This window comes from Sapajus apella, unplaced genomic scaffold (assembly GCF_009761245.1).
Source record: "Sapajus apella isolate SASKATOON/1434 unplaced genomic scaffold, GSC_monkey_1.0 scaffold129, whole genome shotgun sequence".
Lineage (NCBI taxonomy): Eukaryota > Metazoa > Chordata > Mammalia > Primates > Cebidae > Sapajus > Sapajus apella.
Genome location: NW_022437069.1, coordinates 2,752,448 through 2,764,041, shown reverse-complemented (window position 1 = coordinate 2,764,041; position 11,594 = coordinate 2,752,448). Strand labels below are relative to the sequence as shown.

At 42.1% G+C, this 11,594-nt stretch overlaps 1 protein-coding gene across 1 annotated transcript in view; it reads left to right on the top strand.

Annotated features, from left to right (window-relative positions):
* Positions 1-2,676: 2,676 nt before the first annotated feature.
* LOC116539499 (cytosolic carboxypeptidase 4-like) overlaps positions 2,677-11,594 on the top strand; it is a 33,106-nt gene continuing 24,188 nt past the window's right edge. Inside the window, exon 1 of the mRNA XM_032262487.1 lies at positions 2,677-2,999. Within this exon, the coding sequence (XP_032118378.1) occupies positions 2,956-2,999 (44 nt within the window). The 5' untranslated portion in view covers positions 2,677-2,955. The remainder of the gene's footprint in view (positions 3,000-11,594) is intronic.

Sequence of the window (11,594 nt, the reverse complement as noted above, 5' to 3'; positions counted from 1 at the left end):
GCCACCACACCCAGCTAATTTTTGTATTTTTAGTAGAGACAGGGTTTCACCATCTTGATCAGGCTGGTCTCTAACTCCCGACCTTGTGATCCACCCGTCCCAGCCTCCCAAAGTGCTGGGATTACAGGTGTGAGCCACCACATCCAGCAGAAGACATGCATTTATGCCTGTGGTATGATTTTGTGATTAGAGTTTTTTTCCTGAGCTGGGCTTGACAAAGTTCTCCTGCAAAGAGCAGTAAATATTTTAAACTTTGCAGGTCATAGGCTCTGTCTTGCTATCATTCAACCCTGCCCCCGTAGCACAAAAGCAGCCACAGACAATACATGAACAATGGGCCTGGCTGCATCCCAAAAGAAAACCTTTATTTACAAAAACAGGCACTGAGCCAGATTTGTCTTGCAGAATGTAATTGGCTTACACCCGTTCTGGAGAAAAACACTCTTTTCTCCCTAAGGCCCTCCCTCCTAGCCATCAGGCCTCTTATTCACCGCCCAGTGCCGTTGCTCCTCAATACTTCTATTTTCCTCCTTTCTCCTTTGCTTTTCTTTCCCTGCTCCTTTTTTTGTTTCTCTCTTCTCTATCTTCAATCCCTTTCTGCTTTTCTTGTAAAGCACTTGCCCGCCACATTGTAATGTCATCATCTGCTCTGTACATCTGTTCTCTACTGGACTTAGGCTCTTCCTGAGTTTGTAGTTTTCCACAAACTTTGAGTGTGTAGATTTCCCACCGTGCCTTCTAGGCCGTAGGTGCTCAGCCCATGTTCGCTAATAAGCCTGCTTAGCTGGGATATTCTACTCCTTTTCCTGAATGCCTGGTCTTTCCCCCCCATAACCCCCACAGCAGCTGTGTTTCAGGAGCACCTCCTTCCCTGTGTTTGGAGCTCTCAGTGTTGGAGGAACAGCCCCTGGGATGGGGCTGAGTGCAAGAACCTTCAGCAGCTGGCTCCTGCCTGAAGCGAGAGCCGCTGTTGCGAACACCTGTTGTGAACAATCGGGTGTTCACAACACACCTGATTGTGACAGGAGAACAAAGGAGCCCTGGCAGGAGCCTGAGTCAGACCGAGAGGGGCCTCAGAGCCTTTCAGGGATGGTTCCAGAAGGCAGAAGACCTTTCGTAGCGTTCGGGTCTGAAAGCGTTCCGCCCAAGAGGATGTCTGGCGGGTGGAAGCTTCCTTTCTACACTCCTGCCCCCTTCATCCTCTGGCCCTCATCTCTTCCAAGAGAAGGGCTCCTTCCTCCTGTTTTGCAAAGTGACTGATTTTCATTTACACCAATGTAGCTGACAGACCCAGGGCTAAGGTAAGTGTCTGACTTCAGCAGCCTCTGGGGCAGGAGCTTCTCTGACAGTTAAAGAGCCGCTCAGGAGGCGTCGGGCCACCCCACATGGTCTTTTTTTGGGAAGTAACTTACCTGCTGAGTGTGCATCTTAGAGGCCTGCTGTCGCGTTGGCTTCAGAAAGGGTGTCATCTGGGGCTTGGCCTGCATCCACGTTGCTTAGTCTCCTTCGGAGCGGCGTTTCCCCCTCCCACTCCTCCCTGGCCTCTTGCTAGTTCACAGATGCACCAAGGCATCCACTTTTAATCTGGCCAAATCAGTTACAAATGTTACAGATTGTAATTACCCAAGGATCTCCTGAAAACTAATTATGTAATTTGCAATCCCCACAATAAATTACACCTTTCCTTTGGCTCAATGTTCCAGAAAACTCTTTTCTGAAGGAGGCAGAGAGTGTTGCTCATCCCTGCCAGGAACGCTCACGAAGTGGCTCTTAATTTAGCTCTGCTGCGTGTTTGTGGGTGTTTGTCAGAGGTGGCCACAGGCGCCGTGCCAGGGCTCTGGGCAGCAGCCACATCGTCTTTTGCCACTAGGGGGGATGTTGCCAGAATACCCATGGGCCCCACCAGGAGAAACTTCAGTTTCCTTGGGCAAAAGTCTGGGAGGCCAGGTAATGGAAAACAAACGGCAGATACAGGAGATGCTTAAAAGGGAAAGAGAAGCAACGTGTTAACCTTGGTCTGAGACTAGTGGAGTCATGTTAAGTGATGGATCACTAGAGCGTTCCTCAGCAAGAGCACCTGTCAGAGAAGAAACCCAGGGAAGACATTTACATTTTTCCTTTTTTGTTTTCTTTTCACTACGAGCAGACAATGGAATCTCAGAGCCTGCTGAATCTCAGCTGTAGGTAGCAACAAAGGCTTTCCTTGACCTAAATGCATTCGAAAAGAACACTATAAAATTATATCAGTGATAAAGTAAGAAATTAGCTCATTTATAGGACTGGTAGCTTCAGAGTTGCAGACCCGTCACCGGGAACTACGATTCATTTGAAATGCTCTTCATAACTGTTGATAAAATCATCAGGAGAAAAGGGGAAACAAGAAGCAAACTTCTGAACGTCCCAGGCATGGAGCAGAGGACAGAGAAGTTTAGTAATAATTGTTTATGTCAGGAGGGCGGGGGAAGGCTGACAGAAAGAAAATGTTCTTTGAGTCTCAGTAGCAGTGAGAAGGTTCCCACTGAGAGGACGTGAGCTTGGGATGGGTCCTGTGTGTCTGTGCATGCGCAGAGGCGGTATGTGTATGTGGCAGTGACTATGTGTGCATACACGTGTGCACATGCACTTGTGTGTGTGCAGTTATAAATTGTGTGCATGTGTGTATGCATGTATTGGATGTGAGTGTGGGTGTGGATGTGAGTCTGTATGTGTGTGCATATCTGCTTTTGTATATGCATTGCAGGGTATGTGTGTGTGTGCATATGTATGTGGGTGTACATGTGTGCGTGTACCTCTGTGTGTGTGTATAGAGACATCAAAACACACTAGATAAGAGCCCTTAACTCTTCTCCTTCAACCCTGGTCTTTACTTCTCTATTACAACTGATGTGGTTCTTACTGTAGATTCGCATTGAACAGACCACCTCGTCTCCTAGGAGGGCTGGAGGAGGGAGAGACATGGTGTTCTTCAGCTGCACATCTAGCCCTGAGCCTGGCTTCTGGTAAGTGCTAGCTCAGTATCTGCATAGCGGTGGAACGGCACCCCACACTGATGAGATGGGGGACAGTTAGGGTGCATGGCGGGCAGTTCTCATCTCACTTCCTCCCTTACCAGACGGGCTAAGTTCCATTTTGCAACATTAGGAGTCTAGGTTTTGTCACTTGTTTTTTGAGCGTTTGTTTTTAAAACAGAAATGCATGTTTTCAAATTAGCATGGACCCAATTGTGGCATATAGAATAAAGTCTATAGAAATATGAAGGAACTCTTCTATTTTCAAAAGTCTTGACATTGGAAAAAACCAAACCTCATGGAATGCTCTGTGTCTTATACTGCAAACCCCAGCATCCTCTTGCTGGGGAATGTGATTGTCACGTTCTCGCCTCTCATGTCCACTTGATAATCTGTCGTTTTAGTTTGGAAATGGTTCAGGAACCTATTCAACCTCTCCTTATAAAAGCTGCTTTTATGAAAACAGTCATTCCTCCTTGCCTTTATAAGCACAAAAATTCTAACTTGGTTTCTTTTTCCATTTCCTCTACTTTATTGCATACGCCGTGCCAGAGCTGCTATATTAGTCTGTCTTGTACTGCTATAAATGAACACCTTTACCTGGCCAGAGGAGGAGGAAGATGGGAGGGAGGGGCTACATACCTATTTATTTATTTGTTTGTTTGTTTGAGATAGAACCTCACTTCGTCACCCAGGCTGGAGTGCAGTGGTCTGCTCTCAGCCCACTGCAACCTCCGCCTCCTGGGTTCATGCAATTCTCCCGCATCAGCCTCCCGAGTAGCTGGGATCACAGCTGTGCGCCACCACGCCCGACTGACTTTTGTATTTTTAGTAGAGACAAGGTTTCATCATGTGGGATAGGCTTACCTACTTTTAAGTAAGCAGATCTCATGAGAACTCACTCACTATACAGTATCAAAGGGCGATGGTGCTAAATCAAGAGAAACTGCCCCCACTATCCAGTCGCCTCCCACCAGCCCCACTTCCAACCTTGGAGGTTATAACTGAACATGAGATTTGGTGGGGACACAGATCCAGAGCAGATCAGTTACCTTTCAATAAGAAGATCTAGTTGTATTAAATGAGAAACTGTGAAATTGCCAATATCTCACCTCTCTTGACCAACAAAAATTCTCAGTCACCATGACACTGCTACCTAGCTCTTGAGTCTGTGTTGGCCTCTCATGACAATGGTTTTTTGAGAAGAACTTGCTGTACTCTGTTTCCTAATGGGCTCCCCAGAATTAAATAGGCAGGGTGGTATCTCATTTCCCATCAATGTTATTTGCTGGGTAACCAACAGTGAAGATCAGATATTTACCACTGAAATGTAATGTTCAAATCAAATAGTAAAATGTCCCTTATCTACACGTTATGCCTCTTGTAATATCAATTGAACTGTATCCTCTCTGAAGTCACTACAAGATTTCTCCCAGGAAGCCATTGTCTACAAAGTCTGAGAGTTGGTTATGACACTACTAATTTTGAGTTGAGTGACCTTAGACAAATCACCTACTTTTCTAAGCTTCGCTTTTTTTCATATCAAAAATAGACATATTAATAATAGTTAACTCATGGGGCTTGTCTGAAAATGAAAGTAAAATGCATGTAAAGTGGTCAATAGGATGATTTGCACCTACTAAGTGCTCCAAGGAGTTGAATTGGCGTTATTCTTCTGGATCAATTCAAGGCCAACTCTGTTAGGGTAAATCTTGTCTGGACGCTTCCTGATATTCTGTAGTTAAATGACAACCCTCTGGAGGAATTTTCTCCAAATCCTCCTAAGTCTGAGAGGAGAGTGAGGTCTTGATTTGAAAAAAAAAAAAAAAAAAAAAAAAAAAGACAGGAACCTAATGGAAATCTTTTCTATTTTAAAAAATGCATATCCAATGAAAATAGTACTAGATTTTTCTAATGGTTATATAAATGTATGTGGAGTAATTTCAAACAGATTTTTAGAATTTGGGTGATTCTTGCCAGAGATGTGGATTCTGAAATGAATTTAGAGACGTTGCAGAGTGGCTTGGTAGTTAGTATTCTTCACTTTGCTTTATGAGAAAATATTGGTATTGCACTAAGTTTTTAATAGCACATCTAATTATATCCTCATTAATAGATGTCAAATATTATTATTTAAAACATTGCTTCAATTAATTATGTTTTTTAAATTAAACAGCTAATTTCGAACAAGTTATATTTAAATAATTACGTCTAATGCTAATAAAATGGAGTGTGCTTCAGCATCTTCTTTAGAAACACGATATAAAATGACCTGTGAAATTGAGTCTGAGTTCTTTCCTTGGTTAACCAGCTCCTCGGCTTCAGGCTTCCATCTTCCTGGCTTTAAGTCCCATCAGAGTCCATACGTGGCTTACATTTCCAACACCGGCAAAGGGTCCCACTCGTGGTGCACACTGTGGTCTCCCATAATGCTAGACTTTGTATGTATGATTCTTCTCCTTGTGGTGTCGTTTCCTCACTTCTGAACCTGGATAAAAGCTCCCATGCTCCCGCTTAGAGACACCTTCCCTGCCTCCCCTTGACAGAGCTACTGGTTCCATCTGCTGAGCTCCCAGGGTGCACCGCCTGTTCCTCTGCTGAGCTCCCAGGGTGCACCGCCTGTTCCTCTGCTGGAATATTCACCAAATAATACTGTAATTGATTTCTGAGCTCATCTTGCCCCAACCCCACTCATAGGCTCTTTTCTGTTCTTGTGCCCAGCAAGAGCCCTAGCGCGCTGGAGGTAGGTGGAAGAAAGGTTGCTCTTCTTTCCTTCCTCCATATTTTTCCTCAATTAATGAATAGATAAAAGGAGATCTGTAGACGAATGATATATGTTTGTTGAATGAATGCGTGAATTAAATGAATTAGTGACTGTAAGAATTTTAGTGGATTTAGGATTTGTATGGCGTAGGCACACTGAATGACAAATCAGAACCAGAATATGTACACAGTAGTCCCTCCTTTCTACAAGGGATAAGTTCCAAGACCTCCCCAGTGGATGCCTGAAATTCCAGATAGTACTGAACTCTATGTACACTATGCGCTATTTTTTTTCTTCTTTAGTTCCATGGATAGAAGATTCATTCTCACCATAGATCTTAGCAACCTCAGCGTATTTTTTCTTTCCTTATTGAGAACTTTCACCTTTTGACCTTATGACTTCTTTTGGCATATCAGAATCTCCAGCATCACTATTCTTGCACTTGGGCGCCATTATTAAGTCCAACAAGGGTTACTTGAACATAAGTACTTCCATATAATGACAGTGGATCTGGTAACCGAGATGGTTGACTGACTAATGGGCAGGTAGTGTACACAGTGTGGGTTCGATGGACAAAGGGAGGGTTCATGTCCAGGCCAGATGGAGTAGGATGGCGCAAGATTTCATCACGCTACGCAGAGCTGGGCACAATTTACAACTTAAGATTCATTTATTCCTGGAATTTTCCATTCATTGTTTTGGACCGAGGTTGACCTCAAGTAGCTGAAACTCTGGAAAGTGAAACTCTAGATAAGAGGGACTACTGTGTTTTAAAATAAAAAGTTAAAAAACAAACTACAGTCTGGGTGTGGTGACTCATGCCTGTTATCCCAGCCCTTTGGGAGGCTGAGGCGGCAGATCACTTGAGTTCAGGAGTTGGGGACCAGCCCAGCTAGCATGGTGAAACCACATCTCTACCAAAAATACAAAAATCACACAGGTGTGGTGGTGTGCACCTGTAATCCCAGCTACTCTGGAGGCTGAGGTGGGAGAATCGCTTGAACCTGGGATGCAGAGGCTAAAGTGAGGGAGATTGCACCACTGCACTCCAGCCTGGGTGACAGAGCCAGACTTTGTGTCAAAAACAAACAGACAGACAAACAAACTATAAAGCAGTGCCTTTGAGTAAAACGAGGTAATTTATTTAAAGTGTCTCGCGAAATGCCTCTCAGTGAGCTCTCAGATACAAAAGATGTGCTTTACTGTGCTTTGTGCTTCTTGTGGTTGCTATGTTGCTCAGTAATTAGTAAATAAAAAAGAACTACCTAATAGAACATATGCTACCAGATGATGCTGAAACATCTATTTTACAATGCTATTTTTATTTACATTTAAAGAGCTTTCGAAATAAATTATAATATATGACATCTTTTAATTATACATAATGTGTAAAATGACTTGACATGCACATACACATACATATACTGTTTTCTGTTGTAATTCTTTTTTGGTTTTTTTGAGTTGGCGTCTCGCTGTGTCAGCCAGGCTGGACTGCAGTGGCGTGATCTCGGCTCACTGCAACTTCTGCCTCCTGGGTTCAAGCGATTCTCCTGCCTCAGCCTCCTGAGTAGCTGGGGCTACGAGAATGAGCTTCCATGCCCAGCTAATTGTTTGTATTTTTGGTAGAGACAGGGTTTCACTGTGTTAGCCAGGATGGTCTCGATCTCCTGACCTCGTGCTTTGCCCGCCTTGGCCTCCCAAAGTGTCTTTGTTATAGGTCTTACAATAAAGCCTCATGGTTTTGTTAAGTGCATTAGTTCACTCCTTTCTTATGCCAAGTTGCTGTAACATATTATGCATTATCTTAAATTGTATCATAATACTGTACGTGGTATATCTTTTTATGATGTCTATAACAATTTATCACAGCCCTTCCTGCAGCAATACTTATTGTTTGACTCCCTGTGACAGACTTCTCTGACTCTGATTCCCTTGTCACAGAACAGTCTCAGTTCTTACGTTCTCTTGTTGTTATGATCCTCAGAGTCTCCTTCCTACTAAATGTTTTGATATTCAAAAAAGCTCAGAATTGTCATTTTAAATAATATCCTCCTTCCCTCCCTCCTTCCTTCTTTTCTCTTTTTCTTTTCCCTTCCCCTTCCCCTTTCCCTTCTCTCCTTCTTTCCTTCCTTCCTTCTTTTCTTTTCTTTTTCTCTTTTTCTTTCTTTCTGCTAACCCAGTTCAAGAAGTACCTTCTCAACTGTTCAAACCAAAATGTTTCCTTGAAGGTCAATTGTCATATTTATAGTAAAATTGATTCTGTAAGTTAGTTGCCCGTTAATTAAAACACTATAGAACTGATGGTGGGATAAATTGGTTTATTGGATTGGGGTAACCTCCCTCTGAAGATACTGACAACTTTCACTCACAAACCATGAAAAGACAAGGCTTCTTGGCAATGGAGTTTTATGATGTGGGAGTCCATTCTAAACACTTCACAGCTATTAAAATACCATATGTTGATTATTTACCTACTTAACAGCAAAAAAGAGTGACACTATCTATATCATATAATATTTAATAGGCATAAATACTTCACTCTTAATTCACTTACGCAGTGATTTCTCCCAATGATGTTTACAGTACTTGCATCCATGGCCACGCCGTCTGACTGTCATGTAATTTCATTGTCGGGAAAAATGTGCGTGAAAAAAGCAATAAGATACAGATAACTGTAAACGTGTTACTTCTAACCAAAATAGGATAAGACATCCACAAAATTGTGGTTTTACTCCAGAGTCAATGGTAGGTGATAGCGTAACTTACTCCATGCTCTGAGACCAAGAGCCATCTGGTTTTCTTCCAACAACTGAGATCAAAATTCATTGCTCTGTAAACTCCTAGAATCCCTTGGTGCTTCAGAAGGCAAGGAGATTTGATTTTGCTCTTACAACAAAAAGCCTTGTGTAAAGAATTCTTTTAGTCTGTAACAATAGAAACACTAAATCCTTTTATCTGAAATCTGAGAGCCTGATAGAAACACAGAATTTGGGAGACAGTTTTAAGATAACAAAGTAGGGTCTTTAAATAGTGTTGCTGATTTTTGATTTTTTTTCAAACATCTACCCCATCCTGCAAATTTCGGACTTCTATTCATCTCTTCTTTCTTTATCTAAACTGTAAACATCCTATTCTTATACCTCACATGAAGTAAGAAGTGAAATAAAACACAAAGATAGAACAGACAGTAAAATAGAATATAAATATTTATATTTTATATTAGTATATTTGCTTATGGCAAGTGTGCTAAAATTGCCTATAAAATTGCCAATTAACTTGAAGTTTTAGCAAGTTATTTTGGGAGGAAATGGTCCACTTTAGCACTGCTGCTTTTGCACTTAACACTTTAAGGTACGAATTCTCTTAAACGCTCCTGCCCCATCCATTTCTGTGTATGGTGTCATGAAAGCAGCAGAGATATTTGGTGAGCCCTAATCTGGAGGTGGAGTGTATATTCCTCAAGTCTAAAAAAGGGAGTTGGCCGGGCGCGGTGGCTCAAGCCTGTAATCCCAGCACTTTGGGAGGCCGAGGCGGGTGGATCACGAGGTCAAGAGATTGAGACCATCCTGGTCAACATGGTGAAACCCCGTCTCTACTAAAAATACAAAAAATTAGCTGGGCATGGTGGTGCGTGCCTGTAATCCCAGCTACTCAGGAGGCTGAGGCAGGAGAATTGCCTGAACCCGGGAGGCGGAGGTTGCGGTGAGCCGAGATCGCGCCATTGCACTCCAGCCTGGGTAACAAGAGCGAAACTCCGTCTCAAAAAAACAAAAAAAAAAGGGAGTTATTCTGCCCTTGTTTAATTGGCATTTGTTTTGGGGCATATTCTATGTATAAGACAAAGGCTAAGAACCATGAGGATTATAAATTAATAAAAATATGTCTCTGGCCTCTAAGAGACCATATGGTGAATATGTGCATTAAAATCAAATGGGTAATTATTTCTAATCTGCATGATCATGGACATTTTTATGTAAGAAGTAACATTGGACTTATCTTAAGCTATGATAGAGTTTTCATTAGCAGTGGCAAGAAGGATGCTATTCCAGGTAGAGTCAGCTTGGACCCAGTCAGAGAACAGCAAGGCCCCAAGCATATTTGAGGAGAGGGGAGAGACCAAGTTAATTCTGCTGAAGGGATGAGGTAGGAGCATGTAGTTGAAAACTCAGATGAAGAGATAAGTAAAGACAAGATTTTGGAAGCTCCTTTCTCTCGCCAAGTATGTAATACCAAGTCTCCAAAATAGCAGATGACACAGAGCAAAGGTCTGTTAACTTAAAGGCCAGAGAATGACCAAGATGAGTGGAGTGCTCACAGAGTTCCCACAGTGAGAAGGCTTTGCTTGCAATATGTGTGTCTAAGATATTAATAGTAAATTCTATTTAGACTGTTTATGTAAAGATTCTGATTCATAGAAGAAATTTAGTAAAACAAATAGAAATAATAAGGTACATATCTGTAAAGGCGTATGTCTAAAGATATATATGTCTGTCTGTCATTCTGCCATTTAGCCTCTATCATTCCATCTATTACCTACCTACCTGTCATTTATCTATCTATCTATGTAATCTTGGTTGTTACTTTTAAATTTTCTCTATCATTTGAACTATAGAGCTCAATTCTAAAGATAAGCCTCTCCTTCATTAACACTCACCTGCCTTACTACTTACATCCACCTGCCTGAACTCAGACTTTACTGAGCTCAACAGGGCTTTTGCGCAATTTACACCTGCACCTCTAGTATTGCTTAAGCATCTCTTTCAAGCCATATGACGCCATGCTTTCATTTTAAGCTTTTAGTTCCTGGCATGTACATTCTGAGTTTAGTGAGGAGGAAGTGTTTGTGAAAATAGAAATACCATCTGAATAAAAGCTACCCAATTCCTTATAACAGCCCCTCTAGAGACGAGTTCCTGACATTGAACTTTACAATTGCCATTTCACTTTAATTCCCTGACATTACTGTTCCATGCACCTCACCAAGATTCTTTTAGGCATAGATTATACAATTAGGAGCATGTACCTCACAGGAGACAGTGTTATAATGTCAAAGGACTTCCACAATTCTCCAATTAAATTAGTGTAAATAGAGAAGAAAGAAAAAACGGAAAGAAAGAAAACATGTCCCCCCTCTGGATCCTTGGTTAAGGGGAACACTGCACAGAGGTATAGATTCATAATGATGTGTATAAACCCCAGGAAGCTTTAATTTGCCTTCCATTTACTCTAAACTCTCTGGGGAAGAATGAGGAAAATATCACAATGAAGAAGAGTTTAGAGTTACAATGTCTCTCCACTCTGGCTGCCTCTCCATGCTAAAGATGAGAAAACGGAGGCACATCTTGCAGGAGCGTCAAGACTTGGGAAGCTGGATTCTTTTCACCTAGGCCCACAGAGACCGATAACTTTAGTCCCTGGGACCAGCAGGGAAAAGAGAACTGCGTGGACCATGACCAGTCCTCTTACCTTAGGCTGAGGCATCCTTAGTGCCATTCATTCTAACAAGCCAGATGATGGGTCTGACTGTATCAGAAGTGAGCCGGCCAGCACCACTTACTTTAGGGCTGCCTCATAAAAAGAGAATGGACTGCCCAGTGGAAACTAAGTATTCAGAAGGCTGGAGCTCTCTTCAAAAGAAAACCTCACAAATCCACATAAACTATAGAGCTACAAATTAATCATATACCTGTATTTTAAAGGTAACATTGGTGCTGAAATTCACACTGCCTATTTGCAAGTTTTTAAATCCAGAATTATATCTAAGATGTTTGTGTGTCAATAATTTGAAGAGAAAATGATAACCAAAGATCTAGGTATAAAAC